At 41.5% G+C, this 25,959-nt stretch overlaps 1 protein-coding gene across 29 annotated transcripts in view; it reads left to right on the top strand.

Annotated features, from left to right (window-relative positions):
* Nucleotides 1-25,959, top strand: part of RBFOX1 (RNA binding fox-1 homolog 1) — a 788,453-nt gene that overhangs the window by 408,877 nt on the left and 353,617 nt on the right. For 28 of the 29 annotated variants that reach the window (XR_011199113.1, XR_011199112.1, XM_069210596.1 and 25 more), the window contains exons 3-4: nucleotides 6,404-6,547; nucleotides 16,923-16,976. Coding sequence is in view for 27 of the 29 variants with exons in the window: in XM_069210596.1 (XP_069066697.1) it covers nucleotides 6,404-6,547; nucleotides 16,923-16,976 (198 nt within the window). In the remaining 2 variants the exon portion in view is untranslated. The remainder of the gene's footprint in view (nucleotides 1-6,403; nucleotides 6,548-16,922; nucleotides 16,977-25,959) is intronic. The other variant, XM_069210583.1, reaches the window with a different exon arrangement.

Raw genomic sequence — 25,959 nt, forward strand, 5'->3', positions numbered from 1 at the left:
GCTACTGGCACAAGGAGATGGGCCTCTCCAGGTGTAGTAGGGGCTTAGAGGGTTCCCACTGTCTGGCAGTGATGAGGTTGGCTGGAATGTGCAGGTGTGGTCCCTCGTACTGCTGGTGTGAGTGGGGGAGGGGCCTCCTCACCAGAGGTATGTGTAAGGTGCCCTGTGGATGTGGGAACTGGCCTTACTGTGCCATGAGGGGCCCACTCGGCTCGGCTCTGTGTCCAAGGTTGAACCGCCCGGTGTACACGTTGCCATAAGGCCGGCTTACTTGTTCCTAGAGTGGGTGGTTGGCTTCACCATTTTGCAGTTTGTTCATGCTGGGGGAGGGTTGTGGGGGGCCTCATTACATGAGAGGGGACACAATGTGATGAGTGGGTGACCAAGTTGCTGAGCCACAGGGGAACCCCACAGCTCACTATAGTGTTAGTGGTCAGGCTGCCCGGTGCCCTCGATGGTGGTTGGCCAGGCACGATGTCCTGAAGTGGTTGGGAAACGCCTTCATGCTGCAGACAGGCTGTGTGAAGATGGGCAAGAGGCAGAATCAAGGCAGAGGGCCCTCCCTTGGGGGCCCCCAGTCCAGGCATGAGACATCACAAAGGCCTGCCGTTCCTGATCCGGACTGGTGTAAAGAGTGGGCAGCATGCGTGCATCCTGCATCACTACTCCAGGTCAAGGCTTCAATTATGGCAGCAAATCTAGCTTCATAGCAGCAGTTGGGGCACCCTGGGGCCTTGGTGCCCATGTCATGAGGGTCGCTATGGGGGTCCGGACCCCTCCCTGGGTCTTAGAGGCAGACTGGGTGATGAGCACAATCACCCCCACAGCCCTGTGTACCATGCTGCAGCACCTGAGATACTACCACGCATGGAGCCGATCAGCTAAGCTGCCATCACCAGTCATGGTCCGAACATGATTTATACACTTCCTTCTTCCTTAACTTATTTGCTCAGATTCTTTTTCATCTGTGTTTTATCTCTTTTTCACTGCTATGTTATCATTAACTTCATAGGTCTTCCATATGTTTTTTCTTTCTTTCTCTACTGCTCTGGGTTAAAGTATGATGACAAAAAGTAACTCCCAGTCACCAAAAATGAATGCTAGTAATTAACACCTGAGAGTACAAGTACAAATAAAAAAGTAGACAGAATAATATAGAGTCACAAGTGGATAGGAAAATGACACATATATTGAGACAGGAAGTTTATTTCCCCTTAAGAGATGCATACCATAGGATGAGTGTAAAGTGGGAGATGTGCAGAATGCACATGCGTGGCAGAGAACAAGAAATAGGGAGATGGGGGTCTACCACTTACCTGAAGACATGATTAGCTGCACTGCATTTTTGTTAGCAATTGTGTTCTTCATAAAAATAACTGAAGTATCAAATATGACAATAAACCACATCTGATGTCAAGTCACACTGACCAAATGTGTTTTGTCCAAATAGCCAATGTGTATGTAGAAATGTGTTAGAATAAACTAGAATAATTAAGATACATTGAACACTAAGAGATAAATACCATTATTTGAACATTGGTGTTCACTTGCAATGAGCAATTCAAGTGAACTTTGTGACACGGATGAATGGGGCCACCCACAGCATCCAAGTGGAGTTCCATTAGCCTGATGGGAATCATGGATTGAGGTTGAAAGCAGTAAGTGCACTGAGGGCAGAGGTTCTTCATGTGTCTCAACTATGTCCAGGAAAATGTGTGTTCCACAGATCAGGGCTAGACCATTTTGAGGAATATGATGGCGACTAGGATCTACATCCTGGCGCAATGTCATCAGTGAAAAATATCTAGTTTTGGGATATTCCTGTTATATGTGTTCTTAAATTCTGAAGTGTTGTCAATGCGCATTCCAGACTGTAGAACCCTGAACATGAAAGAATTTTCACAAATGTTATTTCTATTTGTTTTTTGTCAGATGGGTTGAATCTTCATAGTGGTCAGCCACATCTGAATGCTGAACATTTGCTTTGTGAGCTAGCCATATTATCTAATATTGCAGTCCTCCTGTAATGAAAAGCAGGTGTGAGAACTCCAGGGCAGGTGTGATGCTGATATGCCTCCTCAGGCACATTATGTCTTGACAATATAATTCTGGTCTCTTAGCACCTTAGGGATATACTTTGTGGATTCTTGTTGTGTAAGACAATACAGTGGTCTAGAGGGGAGATGACTATCACAGTTGTCATAGAGGTATTACATATGATGGTGTTTTCCTAGCTTGTTTAAAGCACTATTGGTTATAGGGAAAGTGAAACAGTGTCTACTTTCATACACCAGAGTTGCACAGTTTCTTTATTGACCTTAGCCATTGAATCAGGTTAGACGATTAGGGAAGTTAAGGTCTGCAGAATGAAAAGAATGAAGAAGACAGAAGTTGTTTGGCTGGTGAGACAGGGCAAATGTATCCAGTCTTGGACTTTTTCCAGGCGGTTTGCCAGTCGACGTTGATTCACACATCCATTGTCAATCTTGTGGTAGGCGCTAGTTTCATCCAAGTAATTATGCTGTTCAATGTATCTATTTTCAATATAGCAATCAGTGAGGATATGTATATGTTGAAGAAGGTTTATAAGAGGACCCTTCCACGTGGTGCTGTGCAGTTGATTGTGGTTAAATGGAGACAAATGGCCAACTTTAACCGGATCTTCTTATTTGCAGAAGCAAAGGGATTCAGGCCAAGGTGGCTTATCTCATTTCCAGTTACTACAGCCAAACATTAAAGAAGGATGATGAAGTAATTTATATTGATTCACATGTAAAGGTCTAGTGACATCTTGTGACAGTCTGGCTTGAGTGGAAAGTAGCTCTCTCCTGATATTCAGTATTGTGCTTTCCTACGTGCACCATAGTCAGAACTCAGATTGACATATTACATAGTCAAGCAGGGACTGGTATTTGTACCAATGAGTTTAATTGAATCTTCCTCTTTTTTATCAAGTAGAGGTCCTCAGACAATAGGCCACTGACCTTTTGGTGGAGTGTTTCAGTTCTGAAAGTGATAGTAGGACGATTTCATAAAAAGGTTTTGTGACCTTGCTTACAAGTGGTGGTAAGGTTTTCATAGAAGGCGATTTTGTTGGGCCCTCAATGGGCAGGGGTGTTTGAGCAAAGTTTTCAGGGTCTCAAATCAATATTTTTAGAGCACGCTGTTTTCATTCCAAGGGTTGTTTGGAAGTAGACCTCATGTCTCCTTCAGTGTAGAAATAGGCCATAAGACATAACTACTTAGCACCAAAAAGTCACACAATGTATGATAACACAAACTGCTCAGACCAGGAAACAGCCGATAATCTGGCTATCATGGAGCAAGTACAACAGGAGGTCAAGGCATTACCTATTGCATGGGTCAGTTTTGTAGCCAGTTGTGTTGCTAGTAGATGTACCCTATAATAGATTGGTGAAGTTACTGAGCTTTGATACTCACAGACATTAAAATTTTTATGATTAATGCTGTATACAACAGAAGGTTTGATAATTGAGCCAGGGTGGGAATGAGTCTATGTCTATTGAAAGAGAATTACAACACTTACATAAAATAAATAGCGTGGGCATGAAGTAGAGGCATGTGCTATTAGCAGGTGTTCAAATAAGCCATATGTCCGAACTTGCATTTCAGTATTTTAAAGTGATTCTTTCAGGAGACCTCTCCTCTGATCTCTGTACTTTTTGGTCATTGGTAATAGAATGTCCAAAAAAAAAACCTGAGTGAGGGCTTGGTAAGGGTGGGTTGTCTGGGTGTTCTGCTGGACTTTCCTGCAGGAGTTTTTATTGTTTAAATCTTTTTATCCGGTATTGTCATTTATAATCTGTATTAAAGAAATTGTGCAGCATATTTAGGAGCCCCTAGCTGCACCTTAGCACCACCATAGTGTCATTGTTTTGTTGCTAAGGTGGGGCTAAAGTGGCATTTTCCCCACGCCATATTTACAAAGTGGCTCAATGCATGCACTGCGCCACTTTGTAAACCCTTGCGCCACATTAAGCCTGCGCCAGTCATAATGTATGGAAGGAGGGCGTTCCCCCATTAGGGAGGACGCACAAATGGTGCAAGAAAATCTAAAAGATTTCCTTGTGTCATTTTTTCGGCACATTTCATGCTTGCTCAGAGCAGGTGTTAAAAGGGTGCATACCATTATATATAATGAACCCCTATGTACTCTGCAGGAGTAAATCCAAAATGTTGGCGCCACTCCTGCTGAGTACATCAATAGCGTAAAAAAATAACACTAATGTCCCCTACCCTGCGCCACAGTGCGCCATATTTTACATACAGCACACACATGGTGGTGGAAGGGGGTGCTGAGGGGTGCAAGGAAAGTGGCGCTGCACTGGGTGCAGCGCCACTTTCCTTAACTCTGCCCCTGAGTCGTTTTGACTGAGATCGTTTGTCGGTTGATGGTATATTTGTATTATTGCACTGTATGTTCTCTTTTTGTCTTCCGCGTCTGTTATGGTTTTAAAAAAAGCAAATAAAGAATATTTGATGATAATGATGACTGCGAAGAATTGCATTAGTATGTCTTGAATGTTGGAATCATCTTTGATTATTGTTATTACTAGGCAAGGAAACACATCATCAGGAAAAATGGGAGTAGTTTTAATGCAACTATTCAAAACAAGAGGCACCATTTACAATGAGAGAACAAATGCAACCAATAGTGTGATATAGTAGGCAAGCACAATTCTGTTTAAAACAATGTACACAATGAGAATTTCTCATGTAACAGTAATATGGATAAAAAGCTTCAAAGTGAAAAGATCGAATATAGGCTAGCAACTAAATGAGTACATCATGAAATCATAGTATTTGTAGACTATTCAGATGAACATAAGCAGCTGAATGATGATTTTAAATGTGATTCTTTCCAAGAGAGTATTTATCTAGTACAAAGATGGTTCTGATGGGAAATTCAGAGCTTTAAACAAATCAGGGATTAGGTGCAGAGATATGCCTCTTACAGACACATGGCGTTACGTTCCACACGCTTGGGAGAAATAGCATCAGTGCAAGCATAAATAAATACATTTATACACACAGTTCTGGCCAGGGGCTGGGGATCATCTTGCACAAAAAGCATCCAAGATGCATTCAGTAATTCGTATTACACATGTGAAGGTGAATAACTATATCAAGTCACAAATATGTATTAATGTATCATTTCTTCCTCCATGTGGGCACACAGAGGGCCTCATTCCGACCCGGACGGGCGGCGGACGCCGCCCGCCGGGCGGAAACCGCCCAAACACCGCCCCGCGGTCAGAAGACCGCGGGGGGCATTTCAACTTTCCCGCTGGGCCGGCGGGCGATCTGCAAAAGATCGCCCGGCGGCCCAGCGGGAAAGCGCCTTCCACGAGGATGCCGGCTCCGAATGGAGCCGGCGGAGTGGAAGGTGTGCGACGGGTGCTGTGGCACCCGTCGCGCTTTTCAGTGTCTGCTAAGCAGACACTGAAAAGCAATGTGGGGCCCTGTTAGGGGGCCCCTGCAGTGCCCATGCCATTGGCATGGGCACTGCAGGGGCCCCCAGGGGCCCCACGACACCCGTTCCCGCCAGCCAGGTTCTGGCGGTGTAAACCGCCAGAACCAGGCTGGCGGGAAGGGGGTCGGAATCCCCACAAGCTGCGCCGCCATGGAGGATTCCCATGGGCAGCGGGAAACCGGCGGGAGACCGCTGGTTTCCCGTTTCTGACCGCGGCGTTACCGCCGCGGTCAGAATGCCCATGAATGCACCGCCAGCCTGTTGGCGGTGCATTCGCTGCCCTCGGCCCTGGCGGATTCAATCCGCCAGGGTCAGAATGAGGGCCAGAGTCTCTTCATGTGCCATTCGAGTAGTGATTAGAGCAGTCTAAAATTTTGTATATTTTCCAACAAAGTGTCAGGATATTTCTGCAAGATTGCTCAAACTAAATTCCCATTTTTGTGAGGGATTATTTCAGGCGAGTGAATAACTTGCATAAAAAATTAGGTGAGCTATAGAAATGGCACTGCTTTGAGCAGAATACCTCACCTGCAAGACATTTTTCACAGTGCGGCAGTCTCTCTTAGATAAAAAGTACACAGAATATTGAAAAGTGAGATTTGAGGAAATTTCACAGATTTTGCATAATGTGAAATTTGAAAATTTAGAGAATTTTGCTGCCACACTTAAAAAGTCGTCTAGGTCTAGTAATCAGATGGAGGAATATCGATAGTGAAGTCTAGTTTGGCAGTTCCTGTTCCACTTTTGACTGCTCTGTACAGGGTACGCTGCTATCCAAATGCTAAATTGTTGCTTCTCTTTGAACTCAGACCGTATATCACATTGGGCATAAATATATTTTTGTGATAAGAACATAATAAAGATAGGGTTCAACGATTCACTTGTTGTTTTTTTTTTTTTTACCTACAGCAGACAGATGATGCAGCACAGACCGATGGCCAGCAGCAGACACAGTCCTCCGAAAACACAGACAACAAGACGCAGCCTAAGAGGTTGCATGTATCAAATATCCCTTTCAGATTTCGGGATCCAGATCTCAGACAAATGTTTGGCGTAAGTCTTCACCAATGATATCGTATTTTATATGTTCTTGTCTTTCATTAATTATTATTGCTAGCTGATATTTGTACATCACCCTTCTGACTGCTGTGGAGCCATGTGGTACTCACTTGTGTCCATTTCTTTGCCGGCTTCAGTATACTGGCATGACTGACAGTGGGTGCAATATACATTTTGTGTCAAGGGTGAGGCGCTGTACACCATAAACACCATGATGAATCCTGAACACATTAACGTTCAAAAGCTCCTTATAGTGCAAAATGCAATAGCTCTATGCTCATACCCGCCCATTACTTCTAAGAGTTCCTAGCTCTTACAAACTTGCATTTCCCCAAGCACTAGTGTGTTTTTTGCTTTTATTTCCAAAGAAGGCTGCTCATTATGAAGGCTTACAATCTTTCTAAGCCATTAGTCCAAATTATAAAGGAATATTTTTTTATTTGGTATCTTTCATTTATTTTAAAAACTTGTTGTTAATGTGTTTTTGTATTTTTGCATTCGTTTTCCCATTTTGTGTACCTTATAGTTTGCTTTAGTTTTTTTGTTAAATGTTTTCTTTAAACATTCACTGTCTGTTCTTTTGTGGCTCTAAAGTTTAGTAAAAATATTAAGGGGCAGATTTAAGGAAAGTGGTGCTGCATCCAATGCAGTGCCACTTTTCTTGTGCCCTGTAGCACCCCCCAACACCACCTTGTGTTCGCCATATATTAAAGGTATGGTGCACCATTGCAGTAGTTAGGGAACTAGCAGCAACATTTTTTAAGCTATTTTGGCGCTTTGCAGGATTAGCATCAAATGCTGCCAGTTTGTAAACAGATTTAGTGCAAGCTATGTACACGTAATGTTTAGTTTTGTGTAATAAGACTTGTTTGTTAAAATTGTTGGTTGGTCACGCCATGGTGAGTAAGATCAAATATGAAGCGAGCTGATGGAACCGGATTCTAGTTCAACTGCTGCATTGAGTGGTGCTTTGGTTGGAAGGGCCAGGTGGATTCTGGGTATGCCAGAGAGTATCTTAATGTTTTGTGTACCCACCTCAAAACTACGTTTAACTAGATGTTCTGTCTGATTTATTGCTGCGTCAACCCTAGAGATATTAACATTGATGTTTTAACATTGCTCTTATACCCAACTGTGCATTTACAATTAAGCTCATTTGCAAACCCTCATAGGCAATAGGTAGGGATGACAATTGCTAACACATTTTATATCCTTGTTCTTTTTTCTACCGTCTGCTTTATTTTCGCTAATAGCCATACTATAATAAAGTCAACTCTGTGGATTTGAGGCTCATTTTGTTTATATTGTAAATGTTTTTATATAACTCGATACATCGAAGTGTTAGACGTCTCTGATCAAAATATAGGTTCTCTCTATTTTGGCACTAGCTTTGTATGATGACAAAGTCAGATTGAGTTTTAAATCTAAACAATCATTATTCCTTGTAGAACATTGCAATGACTAATGCCTACAGAATGTACTGCATTCCTCCACTCCATGCCCCATTGCCACTGAAAACGCTACCCATAAAAGATTTAGCCGAACAAAGATTTGTGAGTCTCACATTAGTTTGCTTGCTTGTCAGCCACCAAATCCCCAAGGTTCTATGAATTATTAGGGTTATATCCTTTCATAAAAATCTTAATAGCATTGAGAAGACAGCTTGCAGCTGGCTCCGTCAGCCATTGGTCCCTCACCCACATGCATAGCCTCTGTGATGCTGTCTGCTATTTACTTCTTCCCAGCCTTACTTAGTCACTTGCTAATCTGGTAATTGTTTACCTCTTCCCCTCAGCGTCCTAGCCAATACTGAGATCACTGCTACCAATGAAATCTAGTTAACTGCTCAATAGGCATCCACTACACAATTCTAAAAAGGTGTTTGTCAAGCAGGTATGCACTGGCAATGTTTTTACTTTTCATAATGAAACATAGCATTCTGAGAATGCCCACCTTGATAGACAAGCATTTCGTTTACCATGAATCCACCAACGTGACAATCTGTTTAGATTATTAGTCAGTGGAAAAGGACCTGAGAAAGTGAATTAGAGGGAATACGCTCACTGTGGTGTGCCATTGTGGAAACATCCAAGTACCCTAGTAAAATCTTCAGTGGATTTGCATGTTTGACCTCGAGATTGTCGAACGTTTTGTGAACGGAAGCTTGATATCCAGGCCTCCAGCACTTCAACACTGCTTTCCATTTGCAAAGTGATCATCCCCTGGACCTTACAACTTGAGACTGACTTGGACTGCATCAGGACAACTTCTTATTCCTGAAATATATCTCTTTGGCTTACATGTCACATACAGAGTGAAAGTCAACTTAAAGTTGAAGCACATTTCCCTTGAAAAGATTTGGTGTGAAAATATTTTCTTAGGGCTGTTGATAGTGACTGATATGACCTTTATTGCCTATGCATAGTTCCACCTAAAACACACATCAAAAGACAGGTTTCATTTAGCTCATTTCCTTAAAGTAATATGTTACATGCACATTTCCATGTTTTCCAGAGAAAATACTGTCAAAAATTAGCTATCCTGTACTGAGGGAGAAAACTAATTATGTTATGCAGTTGGTGCTGATGGGAGCTTAGCCAATACTGACAGTTCAAGTGCTTAGCTGTACATAGGGCAGGATAAGGGAGAAAGTATATTGTGGTTTATCTTTCCTATGTCAGGAGCATTTAAATGTGACTTTTGTTGTGATTTCCTGTTATTGAAGAGCCCTCTCCAAACTTCCTGTCTATATTCCACACATGAGGAAAACCTACTGGTTTTACATGCAGATGAGGAATACATTTATGATTTTTTAAATAGCTTGTCCTCGTTCATGGAGTTAGGGGAGCACTTAAGCCGTGGAGTATTACTTTCCAAAGTTGAACTCTTACACCATATACATTTTTCACACATGTATTTTATGAGATTTAAACAGCTTGAAAGCAAACATCACAAAGCTTCTGCGCAATAGTGTGAGAAATTGGGTTATTGGTTGAGGGGGGTGAAGCCCAACACAAGCAACAACCACAATCCTTGTCAGGTTGAACCACGAAAAGATACTAAGCTATCCTGTTCTTAACCTTCTGGGAATTTGGCACATATGCAGTCAGGCTTAACTGAGAGGCAATGAGTAAAGTGTTTAGGCAGTCCACAGACAGTAATAAAGTGAGAACATAAAGCAAGAAAAAACTCAAATCGATTTAGAAACATACAGCAACATTTAATAAACTAAATGAGACCAAAGGGACAACAATCCAATCAGTAGAACTGGAGTTATGCACATTTTAACGATTCCACAGAAAATCTGCTCTGAGAGGCAAATGCACCAATTATTGCTATCTGGTCGCACAGTACCAGGACAAAATCACAAGTTCAGGCCAACAGCGATGGATCACAGACTCGACACAGGACCAAGTTTGCCTGCAGAGATAGTACCTTGTGCCCTTTGTAATCAAGATGTGAAGTCTGTGGTGGCATGTGCCACACTGTGTCAAAGACCTATCAAGCTGGAGCTGTTCTGTGTGCACCTGAATCAAGATGCATCTAACTGGTCAGTGCTTTCAGAGGCATCAATCAGGAGCTGCGCTGCTGGTGTCGAGTTGGGTCACCCTGGGTTGGGGCTGTTGAAGCAGCCGGTCAGGAGTTCCAATGTAGGGTCTGGCATAGAAGTGCTGCACACTGCTTTGGTTCTGAGGAAGCCACCAATCTGGAGCTGGCGATGTGATAACTTGCGTCAACATGCATCACGCTGTGTCGTTTCTGAGGAAGCCACTGGTCAAGAGCTAGCAATGTGAGGACTTGCGTAAAGATGCTTCATGCTGCATCAGTTCTGATGTAGCCACATGTCAGGAGCATTGCTGCTCTGTGGTCAGAGCAGGAGGCCAGTTAACTGACCCTTGGAGACACTCTGGTAGTCCTCGGTTCAACCAGCAAGACAGGCTTCAGGCAGCAGAGCAGACCTCAAACATCTGGGCGGTTCGAGGTAGCAGAGTAGCTACTCTTCTTGTAGAGTCTGCAGGGCCAAGAGCGTTCTGAAGAGTGTGTCTTAGGATTCAACAGTTACTTGCCAGCAACTTTGAAGAGAGAGAGAAACTTTTAGATCTGGAATTTCCTTCCTTCCACTACCCAGGCCTTAAGATGTCTGGGGTGACAACAGGCTAGTGTGAAGTTCTTTGTCAATGTACGAGGTCCGCCCTTATTGAAGTACAAGCATGGTAGGTGACAGCTCCATCCCACCCGTCAATTCAGGTTGGCCCATACTACCAACAGCAAACTCTCCCTTTGTGACACTGTCTGAGATGAACATGCAAAGGCCAACTATCAGATATACCTAGTCATGTGACCGAGGACTGAGACTGCAAGCACCAAATGTTCAGCACAAACAAATGACAGTTTTGTAAAAGTAGCATTTTCAGAGTTTTAATTTAAATTCAACTTTACAATTAAACATGTTTTTAAATTATAATTCATAACAGACCAAACATGACAGCCCCACCTGCTTCCAAGCAAACGATCATCACTATTAAATGCAATAAGATAACCTAATGTTATCCTATGTGAGCGGGAGGCCTTGTAATATTGAAAAACAAATGTAAGAGTTTTCTACTACCTGAACATGTAAACCCTAAATGTACATGTGCATGGAGTCCTAAAAGGAAATACAAAAGGGTTATGAAAAAAGGAAGGTTGAAGGCAAAATGTTTGCGGGTAACAATGACGAAAGGACCAAGTCCGACAAATAGGATTATGGAGTCTGAGCAATGCATGAGAATAACATCAAAATCTCCCATTAGGTGTCTAATTTTCCCAGAGGTCAAGAAGTGAAAAAGAGAAACACAAATATTTTAGTTTCCCCAGTACAGAAAATGCGTGGTAAGCTGCTTGGACCTTCTAGTGGATTATGCTCCAGAAGGAACCTGCCCAGAGGATGCTATTCTCTAAATTAGTATCAAAGGCAGCTAGGTGTGAATCTCATTAGGTAATATGTTTGACATCCCTGAGAACATTTGATCCTGGATGCAGTCTTCTAGAATATTTTCTTAGGATTTTAGATTGAGTTTCTGGTCTTGGGTTGAAATCCCAATAGCTGGGATTGTTGGAATGCAGAATGGATTGTTACCATAGATGAGTTGTGAATTAGTCACATGTGAACTGTTGTGGGACTTAGATTTCTGAAATGCAGAAAAGGGTTCAGAAAAGTGAAATAGAAGACACATGTGGGGCTAATAAAAAACACCAACAACTTTTTGTCCAGACATCTAGGTTGTAGTAGACCCGCCCTAAGAGTTTACTACCAAGGTTAGTCTACCTGTACCATTTTCAAATTCCAAAAAGACTCAATTTTTGTGTTGTGAAGTGCCTCAGCTTTCTGCTGGAAACTGTTATCACTATTTTTGCCCTTGCCCGATGAGAGCCTTTGGAAACATCCTTTGGTGAATCACTGAGTCTGGATAATAAGTCAAGGGTACCTGGCTCTGAAGCAGCTTTGCTTGATACCCTTTTCTTGCCCAACCTTCTTGATTGACTTGAGCTCCAAAGGAAGATCCAGCACTGACCTTTTAAATGAATGACAGCTGCTACTTAGTGCTTATAATGTCCACTTCCAGTCTGCCCACATTTGGAACCCTGCAGTGTTTGGAATTTTTCATACTAGCAACTTGCTCTACTGTGAAAACTTCAGCTGCATATATGGAATGTCTCAGGAGGCATTTCCAGGTTGAACCTTACATTTTTACTCCCATCATTTTTCCTGAATGTAAAACCAGAATTCTTCAATGGAACAAACTGCTAATTTTATTTGATCACAAGCACACTAAGGTCAACCAACGGAGCAATCCTAATACCAGACAATACTAAGAAGATCCCTCAGATACATTTTCATTTTGTTGTTTTCCGATTTTATTTATTTGTACTGAGAAACCTTTTAGCATGGAGTCTTGTTGGGTCTACATTTTGTGTTCCCTAGAATATTGCATCCTTTGTCCATTTTTCTTAATTTCTCCTATTGATGTTTTATCTTTTCTGCTTAAGTTTGTCATGGTCATTGACATTTTTTTTACCCTACTTTTTTTTTGTGGTTTGTTTGCTAAGCACAGCATCTAAATGCATTTTCTCAGAGATATGTGTCTTTGCGCATGTTAATCTACCACAAATGTCCAAGGATGTACCCATTGAAGAAGGTATACCTCCATATAGTAGACTGTTGGGCAGTTATGGACATAGCAGGGGGTCCCCACCCTTCAGCGGGCCTCCATTTATTCTAAATCCTATGGATAGTGGTGAGATGTGTGTGTGTTTCTATACCCCTTACATGCTGTAGATCAGACATTTTGTGGCACACCACTGCAGACATTCAGAGCTATCCCAGCGTCTTATAACCACGCAAAATGAGTCCTACTTTTCTCCTTTTATCAGTTTTCAATAATTCGCTTTGTGATCTCTCACAACTCTGATGTGAAACTGTTAACCCCTAAGCTGCTGATCCTTTTCCCCTCCCAGTGCAGAGCCCTTTTTGGCTATTTGGGGTAGTTTGCGGGTAGGCCCCCATAACTTTTTGTCCACATAAGCTATCCATGACAAATATTTTTTCTTTTTTTTCCAACATCCTGGGGATTATAAAGGTACCCAGAGTTTGTGTGTTCCACTGGAGGAGACTGAGAAATTAGCCAAAATACAGCTAAAATTTCATTTTTGGGGGGAAAAATGGGAAAAAGGTGCAGCAGGTTTTTTCCGTGCAAATGGGATCAAAGAAGGGTTTTCTGTGCTAAAATCACCACCTTCCCAGCTTTCAGGAACAGGCAGACTTGAATCAGAAAACCAAAATCTTCAACACAGTTTTGGCATTTTACTGGGACATACTCCATTTTTACTATTTTTGTGCTTTCAGCCTCCTTCTAGTTAGTGACAGAAATGGGTATGAAATCAATGGTGAATCCCAGACAGCTAAACATTTCTGAAATGAAGACAATACTCTAAATTCAGCAAGGGGTCATTTCCGTAGATCCTTCAAGGTTTTCCTACACAAAGTAACATTGAAATAAAAAAAATATTGAAATAGAGTTGAAAAAACAGCCATGTCTGCTTCTCTGCTTCTCTAACTTTTTCCATCTATGGCAGATTTTTTAAAGCAATATGCCATTATATCTGCTGGACCCTTCTAGTTGTGGGGACATATAGGGCTTGTAGGTTCATTACCAACCCAAGGTACCCAGAGCCAATAAATGAGCTGCACCTTACAATGGGTTTTCATTGTTTACCTGGTATAAAGCAATTCATTTAGCAAAATATAAAGAGTGAAAAATAGGTATCAAGGAAACCTATGTATTTCCAAAATGGGCAAAAGATATGAAGTTTAAAAGCAGTGGTTATTTGCACATCTCTGAATGTGGGGGTACCCACACTAGCATGTGAGTTACAGGGCATCTCTTAAAATTACTTCTTGCAATAACACTAGTTATTCTACTCTGTGCTCTCCCAAGTCGTCTAATAAAAATGGTACCTCACTTTTGTGGGCCTAGTCTCCGTGGCAGGAACGTTCCAAACCACAACATGGACACCTCAGGTTTATCTAATAAAAACTGTTGTGTTTTTTGCAAAGTGTCTAGCTGTGGATTTTGGGTTTAAGCTCAGTCGCCACTCAGGGAAACCTATCAAACCCATTTATTTTTTAAAACTAGACACGAAGGGGAAACCAAGATATGGTGACTTGTCGGACTCTCACTATATTCTGTCACCCAGAATCCTTTGCAAACCTCAAAATTTGTCAAACAACACTTTTTTCTTACATTTGGGTGATGGAAACTTCTGGAATTGGAAGGAGGCCACAAACTTCCTTCCACCCAGCATTCTCCTAAGTCTCCTGATAAAAATGGTACCCTACTTGTGTGAGTAGGCCTAGTGCCTGCAACAGGGAATGCCCAAAAACGCAATGTGGACACACCATATTTTTCCACTGAAAACTGACTAGTTTTTGTCAAAGTGTCTAGCTTTGAATTTTGGCCTGTAGCTCAACCGGCACCTAAGGAACCCGAGAGTGCTTATACATTTTTGAAAACTAGAAACCAAGGAGGATCCAGAATGGGTGACTTCTGAGGCTTTCACCAGGTTTAGTTACCGAGAATCCTTTGCAACCCTTTAAATGTGTCTAAACAAACACACGTTCCTCACATTTCAGTGATGCAAAGTTCTGCAATCTGAGGGGAGCAACAACTTCCTTCTACCCAGGATTTCACCAAGTTTCCCAATACAAATGGTACCTTCCTTGTGTGCGTAGGCCTAGTGCCTGTCACAGGAAATGCCCCAAAACACAACATGTACAAATCACATTTTTCCAATGAAAACGGACACATTTTTTGCAAAGCGCCTAGCTGTGGATTTTAGCCTCTTGCTCAGCTGGCACCCAGGGAAACCAGCCAACCTGTACAGTTTTGAAAACTAGATACCTAAGGGAATCCAGAATGGGGTGACTTGTGGGGCTCTCACCAGATTCTGTCACCAAGAAACCTTTGCAAAACTCAAAATGTGTCTAAAAAAACAAATTTTCCTAATATTTCAGCAATCCAAAGTTCTGGAATCTGAGGGGAGCCACAAACTTTCTTCCATCCAGTATTGCCCCAAGTCACCCGCTAAAAATGGTACCTCACGTGTGTGGGTAAGCCGAGTGCCCGCATCAGGGAAGGGCCCAAAGCATTCTGTGGCGATAATGATAACTGAGGTGAGTGTACTAATTAGCCCTTGGATCTGTAACCATTTACGGAAACCTATCAAACACAGAAATTTGTGAAAAATAGACACACGGTGCAGTCCACAGAGGTGTGGCTTCTGTGGAGTCCCCAAAGTTGTTTTACCCGGAATACCCTGCAAAGGTGAAATATGGAATAACAACAGTGTTTTTCCTTGGATTTCTGTGAAGTAACTACATTACGTTTTTTTTATATATGTGTGATATGTGTGGATATAAATATATATATATATATATATATATATATATATATATATATACATATATATGTATATATGTATATGTGTATATATATATATATATATATATATATATATATATATATATATAAAGATAGATATAGAGCTCTGTCTTGCTCTCTCTTTTTGTCTCTCTCTCTCTCTCTATATATATATATATATATATATGTGTGTATATATAAAAAGAGAGATAGTCAGTTTCTCTCTCTATCATGTTTTTTTTATACATGTGGTTTCCCTGGGGGCTGATCACGTTCCCAGGTGAAACTACATGTATAAAACAACTGATGCCACCATAGGCGGTCGGCACGTGCCAGGAGGTCCGACCCATAATTTTTATTATTTATTTATTATTATTATTTTTTATTTTACAGTTTTTTTATGTCCTGGGGGGAGCACATTCCCCCCCCAGGGGAGAAACCTTTATTTTTTATTAAATATATTGCCCCAATGCGGGGGCCGGCCCATTTCCCTCCCCCAAAACCAGATACTGGGGCCTAGGGTCATTTCCTGGTCAAGGATCACGCTGTGGTCCATGGACAGTAAGTTGTGCCTGGAAGGCATCAATGGAAAGGGGAGACTACCTTATTTCCCTCAAGGCCTTCCTGATGTCAGGGCAACTGGAGGATTTTTTTAGAGCCCTCCCTGATACAGGTCACGACCACTGGCTGACACCAGCGTTTGTCAGCCATTGACAGACGCACGCACTAATGAGGTTAATGTGCCATGTGTATCATCATAGCAAATATATTCATGTGAAATGATTGTCTTCTTTTATTAAAGAGTTCAGAAAAGACATAGCAAAAGAGCTGGTAAAATGTAGTCGTTCAAGTTACAGATACCTTAAAGTCAGACATGCTATTGAATTTAAAGAATTTTCATTAAATGGGAAAACATTGATTCCTAACTATAGTAATGAACACATTAAGATTGCAATATAAATAATTATTGCTTGAAGAATGTATTAATTTTTTTTTCATAGAATTAGAATATTCTACTTAACTTATCTTTGTTGCTTGGAAGTTAGATACTCTAAACTAGCTCATGCTGCCATGGCAACAGGCAATGTGTTGCCATGGAAGCAGAAACTAAAATATTTTAAAAATTCACTCCTTGAATAAGAGTCATGTTTCCCTTTAGTCGAGAATTCTTTAAGTTACTAAGAATTCCTCTGGATTCATATCTTCTTTTCACAATAAGTGCACAAATTGCAATGTGTTTGCTTTTGTAGGGATTAATTTACCAAACTGTATCTTGGACTGCTCTATGTGACAGTTTTAGTCTTGACTGGGCTGTTTTACCTTGTAGAATAAGCTTGCATTATAGTTAATATGTATTGTCGAATCATTCCTTCCAAGTACTTACGCTTTTTTTTTTAATTTCTCTGCAGCAATTTGGCAAAATCTTAGATGTTGAAATAATTTTTAACGAGCGAGGTTCAAAGGTAAGCAGCATCATTTAATACCTTACTTGTTTAATTGGTAAAAACATGTGCTATTTGGAGGTGAAGGGGGACATCTCCACCAAAGTGTGCTGATTATCAACATTTTGAAAATACATATACGACTTTAAGCATCATATTTCTTTAGGGTTGACTTAAATTTTAAAACAGCATGTTGTTCAGCAGATTATTTTCCTACATGTGAATAAAGCGATATTGCTTTCTTTAGATTCTCTATGGTTAAACTGCAATATTGCTTTCCCACTTTCAAAATAATCAAATCTTTTTCTGCTGATCTTTTTGTATCTCCAAGTGATAATTAAATTTCTCTTCGTAAAATGTACTCATCTCTGCAAGACAAAAATAACATAATTTACGGGAATTGGGATTTTTTTCACTGGTATTTGAAACAGAAGTTGGCATTATAATCTACAATCCAACTGACGAGTTACTCAGGGTAGTGCCTGCGAATTTATTGAAGTGCAGGCGTTTTCAGACAACTAAAGCACTATAATGTTCCAAAACTTTGAAGATCAATGTATTGTTTTGATAGCTGTAATGATATCTGTCCTAAACTGCTTTCTTTCTACAGACAATTAATTTCTAGCTGTTCTGTCTACTATTAGACTATGAATATTCTCTGTTTTAAAACATCTTGTAAGGGCCCCAGAGCTAGAACATTTTCTGTTCATTAGCTTTACACTTGACACTAGGGGCCTCATTTACAAGAACTGGTGCATCAGCATCAATGTGTCAGATTTCTTGTGCCTGCCGCAAATACCTTAACAACACCATGGATGCACTGTATTTACAACACAGAGCTCCATGGCACATGTTTGCAATTTAGAGTTCTAACCTGCAACTATACCACAATCTCATTCTTCACCTGCTTACAGCTGCTCAATGAAGCTGTGCACTTGTTTCTAATGAACATGTACTTGGCACTACGTATGTAGGTACTGAGTAACGCTCAAAGTCAGACATGTGCTTCAGGCAGCTCAGCTTGGAAATATTATCTACTGGCTGCTGACCAGTGTTTCTAAATTGTGATTCACACAGCTCATGCATCTAATCAAAGAGATAACACATTTACTGGTCACTATTCAAAAACAGTGCTTGTACTGTTAAAAACTGAGAGCAGCAAACACCTGTGCATATGCACAGAATGTGCTTGTGATATTCCTCCTGAAAGTGGTAAGACCAGTCTTCCAATGAATCCTTGTCAACAAATTTGATTGGTATTTGAGAACCTTTTGCATGAACACTGGCATGATGTAAAGCATTGTATTAATTTACTTTCCATAACGGACCTCAAAAAGCAGGTGGTAACCTTCTGTTCTTCCACCTTCCCAGAGAGTGTTTTAAAGAGGGTGTCTTGGAGTGTCACATTTATGATTGGCACCAGTTAGTGGGTGGAGGATGGCCCCTGGCTCTTCCCTAAACAATGGGGTAAAATCTTACCTGGGCTAACAATACACTTTTTCAGCAGTCCTAGTTTAGCCTACCACAAACAATCCCATAGTCCCTATCACTCTCAAAATACAAGACTAAAAAACTCTCCCATTGGGCAGCTCCTGTGTGTCCATCTAGATGTGTTACCAGAGAAATGAGCACTGCCCTCCTCTTTTGTCACGCAAAACTGGTTCAGGGTGAAATGTGCATCTCACTGGGTTCATGCAAGAGTGACAATAGGGACAAAGACTATGGCCTTTCCAGTGGTTATCTAACATTTACTTGTGACAAGGAAGGCACCTTGGAACTTAATTAGGCTCCTGGGCCAACCCCAAGTGCCCAGCTTTACCTGCCAGTGGGAAAAACACCTTCCTACTCTATGTCCATTGTCCTTGTTCTGTGAGGAGTTTTTCCCAACTTTCCCAATTAATGTAGGCCAACTACACTCTGGGCCATAGCCGGAGATCTAATGAAAATTATCTTCCAGCAGGGAACATTTTCTGTATATTTAATGCCAATCCAACATTATCACTAGAGTGAATTTATATTAAATGTAGAAATAATTATTTGAATGGAATCTGTAGCAAGTACAGGACAAACGTTATATAAAAAAGTGTATAATCTATACTTTGACATTTCCTATGTGACAGTTACAGTCTTAGCCACTGGGGGATCATGCCATTTCTAATGTCCAACATGTTCTATCCATCAATATTATGCACCCTTCCTTGTGGGCAGCAAGGTGAGCATAGAGGTTAGATTTTTAATATTTTAAATCATGTTTCCCTACCTGTCAAAACAGTGATTTTGATAGGTCTTTGAAGCAGCTATTTTAAGTTTTCACAGGGTAGGCCTGAAGTCCACATGTAACATTTACCTTTCCATGCCATGGTTGTGGTGTTTACACCATATACTATGGCTTAACAAAAAAGCTAAATATGTCAATTACGGATTAAACAAACTTTACATGTTTTATGAGTCAGAGCACATGTGCAGGACATTGGACAGCAGTGTCCCAACTCAAACTCTATGCACACAGATTGTAAAGGATCTAACATTTTAAATAAAGTTTAAGTTCTTTCTAGGCAACCAGGCACCTCTTGGTAATATTGCTGGTCACTTACTTACTGACGTGTCCTAAGTGTATTAAAACTAATAATGGTACAACATGTGGCATAATAAGTAATAGAGGTACTGGAGGCTGAAAATCAGAGAAAAATCTGCGCCAGTTTTCTAATCTCCTTCTAACAGCGTTCTGTAGTTCTAGACTGGCTGTTTTATCAGAGATTGAGTCACATGGCTATATTAGTTTTACAATAAGGATCACCGATGTCTCACTACAATGATCTGGAAGTGAATAGTGACCCTGTGGGTAATGTCTTGTTTTCTGTCTGTCCTGACAACACATTATTCATGACGGATATTCTCCATCTCCGCCCCCTCTCCATCAGCTTTGGAATTAGTTTTCACCCGGTACATCTAACATGTTTGTAATCCTTCTGCAGATACACACGACTGCCTACCATCTGTCATTTCTGATGTCAGGAACATTGTAAGCTTTCCTTTCTACATCAGGCACACTACAGAATCTCTGTTTCAATGTCACTTGCACTCTCACCCCCTCCTCTTCAAGTGTCACCGTTTTAATTAAAAATGAAAACATTTTACAAGTTGTGTATAAAAGTTTGGACCGTGTTTCTTCATCTGAACGCCTTTCCGGGGAGCCTTTCTCATTTAGATCTGGTTGAGATGTATATGCTTATTCAGCACTTCCAATGGGTATTCAACACAAATATCTCTATTAATCTAAATAGACAGCAGCACAAATTGCATGAATTATGCAGCTGAAATGCAAAGGGTTTCAGAATGTTCATGCCAGTATCAACAAAGTTCAGTAGGACACACAACGCGAACTGGTTGAATTTCACAAAAGTCTCCTCTGCCTCTGTGCCTTCTTGCTTTTCCGGACAGTATCTGCTGTTTTAAGGAAAGTGCTAAATGATGTGTGGATTGATTTGATAATGTCAGTTAACTCTGCTAATTTGGTTTCCTGTTTCACACTAGGGTGAGAATGTGTTTTCAGCTCAGAAATATCTCTACATGAAGGCTCATCTTTGCAGTTCAGACTATGCCTTCTTTTGTAAAAGGAGGGTTTCAGTGGAAGAACTAGTTCCTTTGTGACATGTACACTCTGCATCAGTTTTACTGTTTCTTTGATTGAACACAAAAGTAGCCGTCATGTAAGAGTATTCACAAATCCAACATTTAGAACCCTTGCCCAGAGTTGAGAAACCAGTCATTTAATTTGTAGAAAATATGTTTTCACTCATTGGAGAGAGGGAGGCTGAGGAAGAGGGTAAAGAGGGGTGTGGTATGACTTTGTTACATGGAGCTAAAACCTCGTATTTACACAATCATTGTTCCGATCTCCAATACTGCACGAGAACGGATGCACAGGGATCTACCAAGTACCACAAAAATGTTGGTCAAGTGGGAAAGCCTAAGTCAGAACACAGTTTTTTCTGTTGACTATTAACATCGTGACTACTAGCCATATTTGCCTCTCCAGACACGTTTTACAATCAGCTCTAAACTGCTAAACTTGTGCATCTTGAATTTAAGAACACTTACTGCTAAACCTCAATTCGTGTACGAAGTAGTCTCTCCAGTACGAAGTAGTCTGTCCGTTTATCGAACAGAAAGGTCACAATCTCGTTGAGGTGCTATGACTGAGCTCTCATGAAGCCCAAAAAACGAGCACCCCGGAGCTATACCAGTTTCATTAAATACAAGATTGTGTCACTTCTGGATCTGGGCCTCAGTGTCAAAAACACTGAAATAGAAACTGATTTTAGGTGGTGTTCTCAACAAATGAGCCAACGGTGAGCATTAAATAATTCACTATATCCACGCACAGTTTAGTAAAAGAGAAAATTTAGTGTGGAAATGTAAACAGAAATTAGGGGAAATATGAATAAAGGGGGCAAAAGCTCTTGTAGGATAGTTTTCCCTTAACCAATATGTCTTCATATTGGTTAAATATACAATTTTAATGTTTAAAACCGAAAGTAAAAAACATTTTTTGGGGTATGAGTTCTTTACATTTTTATTAGGATGTGAAGGACTGAACCGTAGCATTTATTAGCAACCAAACTGTATTGTTAAAGCTGGTCCCTTGGCGGCAGCAGAGGACTAACACTTTCCACCATGAAAACTCCACTCCAATGTGTTTGCAGATACTGATATAGATGAACCCTAATTAAGAACCTAGATACATGATATTTCTACACTGATAATATTGCAGTCATTTTTGTTGCTTCATTTCAAGAATATTTCAGGTAGGTCTCATGGACCTCAGAATTTTTAAATGAGGTAATTTCTCACAACAGAACAGTTTTCCTCACATCATTTCAATCCACTTGCGATTGGCGAAGTGAGTTCCTGTTAACAGGAAAATCTCAATAGGACTCTACTGTGATGGTTTGAAGTCCTTTGAGCCCTTAGGAATCACATAATTTCTCCTCAAAGAACAATTCCAGGAGTCCCTTATCCAGCAGGTGATGCAGACAATCCACAGCAGGCTCAATCCTCATAATTCCCTGAAGGCATAACCAGGAGGGTGGCTTCCCCAGTATTGGAGAAGAACTGAAACTAGTCTTTGGGAGCAGGAATGCAAGCCAGCTTTAATAAGGCCTTTCAGAATTCTCCTCTGCGGGTATAGACAGCCAGGGGAGTCTTTGTGATACAGTTCAACGACGCAATCTAAGTAAATGTGACTGAGCAGGAAGGCTTGAAGAGCAATCTTGATATCACATCAGTAGTAACATTACCACTATTCCTGCAATTGTTTTCACGGTGACACTTACCCTTTTGGTAGTTTATGATGTAATTGAAGCCCTGTGGAACATCTATGTCCGGTCAGATAAGCCTCACAGAGGGCTTCTGAAGATTATTAAAATAGTGAAGTATTTTCTCTCTAGATCAAAGCTACTCTCCAAACCATGCAGTCATTTTGTCTGAGACTCCCATATACTAACCATATAATTCCGAGCTCTTTTTCTAGATGGGGTTATTTTCTCTCTGCTGGGGTAAACATGCACTACTAGGGCTACAACATACAGCCATCCTAGCTTCTGAAAACCATGATATTTAACACTGAGGGTACTTACGACCTACAGTAATGCCCGGCTGACTTGGAAATAAAGTGCACCAATAGCAGGGATTTCCTGCAGAGCAGAGTGGAAATATCAAAGTAGGTATTAATAAACCACAAGAAGAATTAGTCAAGACAGGGGCTTGTTTTCATATTTTGAGGGAAGCACAATTTATTTTCTAGAAGGCTTCACCTACCGTATGATGTGCACTACCATTCACTAAATCTGTTGTTGTAAATGAGGTGGTAATGGTGCAGATATTATATTATATTATAGAAGTAGTGAATATTTATGGTATTACTTAGGTTCTGTCAAGGAGCCAGATGGTTAATATGACAAATATTTCAGTATGGATTGCATGGAAGGCATGCCCACTATCCCACTATTAAGGGTTAGTTCTTAAATATAAACTATAATCTACAGAAATTATAATTTCAATTGATTTAGCCACATCTGTCAGTTATACACTCGTTATACACTCGTATATCAACAGATTTCTTCCTGATTCATTTTGCTCGTAATATGCATGAGGCTGTTGATTGTTTCAATTTATTGCATGAAATGTATGGCTTTTCTCAAAGAGTTGGATAAAATATATTAATGCATTTTCAATATTACAAAAAAGGGTTGCAACACGCTTTACATTTGAGTGAATACCAACTGAACTGTAATACGTTAATTCAGAGATTGTTGCACTCCATCTGCTTATTTAATGCAAATGAAACAATGCTACTTTGCAAACTAATCCACGCATAGCATTGATATGATGGTTTATTTGAATTCTCAGAACATTCAGGCCCATATTTATACTTTTTTAGTGCCGCATTTGCGCCTCTTTTGGACGCAAAAACGGCACAAACCTACAAAATATAATTGTATTTTTGTATGTGTGCGCCGTTTTTGCGTCAAAAAATGACACAAATGCGGTGCTAAAAATGTATAAATATGGTCCTCAATGTTTCATATGTATGACCTAAAGCCTGCAAAGTGTGTCAATAGTGAAATGAACAGAAAGTAGCAATATAGAGTGTTGCACGTGATGATCTGCTCTGTTAACACACTCAGGGCCAGATGTAGCAAAATAAAGAATTGCGACTCGCAAAATGCGAGTCGCAAGATGTAATGCAAGGGAAAAAAACGTTCCGAAATTGCGACTGGCACCCGGACTCGCAACGCAGTTTGCGAGTCTGCAGATTGCGAGGTCGCTTTTTGCGAGTGTGCAAAAAACGAACTCGCAATTAGCGAGTAGGTGTTGCAAATTGCGATTACCTTGAAAATTGCTTACAGGTGCAGCAGAACACTCCAGAAACCACAGCAGAACACTCTGGAAACACTTCTGCATCCGGGCTACTTCCTCCAACCACCAGTGAGGCGCATCTGCTGCGTGGTCAGCGCCTGCAGAATAGAATTTTGGGCAGAATTAGTGGTGTGCTGCACCGCTTTGTGCGAAACAACCATGCCAGCATGCAGCACCTCAACACACGGATGGACATGATCTGCAGGAACACTGGGGTCCTTGCCTTTGCCATGAGGGAACTGGCGGGAGGACTACTGGCCCAGGCAGAGGGAGGGCGGCGCAGAGATCGGCAGATTATGCACAGACTGGACAGGATGGCCACATCCATCGGCAGGCTCGCCATGAATACCACAGGCCTGTCGAGGAGGACAGTTGGGCTGCAAGTGGAGATGGGCCATTTCGCTGGGGATGTGGCTAGGGGCCTGGGACGTCTCACCCACATTATTGAACTGATGGAGACACGGGAAATGTCGAGGGCCACCGGGGAAACACCCCAAGACAGTGAGGAGGGCTCAACAGTGAGCAGTGTCTCTGCCACTGACAGCAGGGTGCTCAGGAGTGGTAGGCAGAGCACCACGGAAGCAGCAGGGACCAGCCAGGCTGGCAGGAGGGGCAGAAGATCTTAGAGATCACCCAGGACCATTAAATGTGGCACATGGCGTTAATGTGCAACATGACTGGTTGGCATTTCCCTGCCCATGGACAATCTATACTTGTAAATAGTTTCTTTAATACACTGATTAAATAGTTATTTTTGTTCCACTTAACAAATGGAGTATTTGGTTAATAGGTGAGTATGGTGGGAGTTGACACGTACCGTCCAAAATATTGTGTTGCAATGTGGTCCCGTCTCAGTCTGCCTTGATTAGCTATACTCCGATCCCCATGATGGCGATGTGGTTGTTCTTGCTCTTCATCATCAGGATCTGGGTCTGCAGGGGTGAGAGGTAGCCCACGTCGGGTGGCTATGTTGTGGAGGATGGCGCATGCAACCACAATTTTGAATGCGGTAATGGGGGTGTATTGGAGGGCACCTCCACTGCGGTGGAAGCATCTGAATCTTGCCTTCAGGAGTCCGAAGGTGCGCTCTATCAGGTTCCTGTTCCTCTTATGTGCACTGTTGTATTGCCTCTCTGAATCATTGCTGGGTGTTAAAAACGGAGTCATGATCCAAGGCCTGAGAGCATATGCACTGTCACCTGTTGGGCACAAAAGTACACAGTTAGGAAGTCCAGATTGTCGTGCACAGTGACCTGTGTGTATGTCTGCAAGTGTCTGTGGCTCTACCTAGGAGGTAACCATCTCCGAATTCCCCACGTTCCAGGCGTTGATGTATCCCACTATGCCTAAAAATGTATGAGTCATGGGTACTGCCTGGAAACTTAGCTACAATGTCGGTGATGACATAATGGGCGTCACAAACAACCTGTATATTGAGTGAGTGGGTACACTTTCTGTTGCGGAAAATGTGTTCCTGATTTGCAGGGGGGCATATTTGAATGTGTGTCCCATCTACACACCCTATGACATGGGGAAAGTGGGCAATGCGGTAAAAGTCCAGCTTGGTGCTGTTCATTTCTGCCTCATTCCTTGGTAAGTATATGAAGTGAGACATGTGCGTGACTAAGGCATCTAGGAAGGCCCTGAGGAACCTTGACACTGCGCTTTGGGATACCCCACCTGCCACAGCAATGACCCCCTCATAGCTCCCTGAGGCCAAGAGGTGCAGTGAGCATAGCACTTGCACATGCGTAGGGATGGCGCAGCCACGCAGAGTCTGGTGTTCTAGCTGTGGTTTGAGTAAATTGATTAATTCTAGTATGGCTGCGCTGCTAAGGCGGTATTTGTCATAGATCTCCTCTTCAGTTTGCTGAAAAAGAGTCTGCCTTGTTCTATATATCTTCTCCTGTCTGTGGCCCCTCCTCCTCCTCTGCTGGGCTGCGTGGACTCTCCTCCTCACTGCTATCAGGTATATCTCCGCCATCTTGAGTAACCCAGATGCCTTCTGGGTCTCCTTTTATACTTTGGTAATGGTTACCACCTGCTCTGAGTTAGTGGTAAATGGGACATGCAAACTGGGCTT

The sequence above is a fragment of the Pleurodeles waltl genome, chromosome 10, assembly GCF_031143425.1.
Source record: "Pleurodeles waltl isolate 20211129_DDA chromosome 10, aPleWal1.hap1.20221129, whole genome shotgun sequence".
NCBI classification, from domain to species: domain Eukaryota; kingdom Metazoa; phylum Chordata; class Amphibia; order Caudata; family Salamandridae; genus Pleurodeles; species Pleurodeles waltl.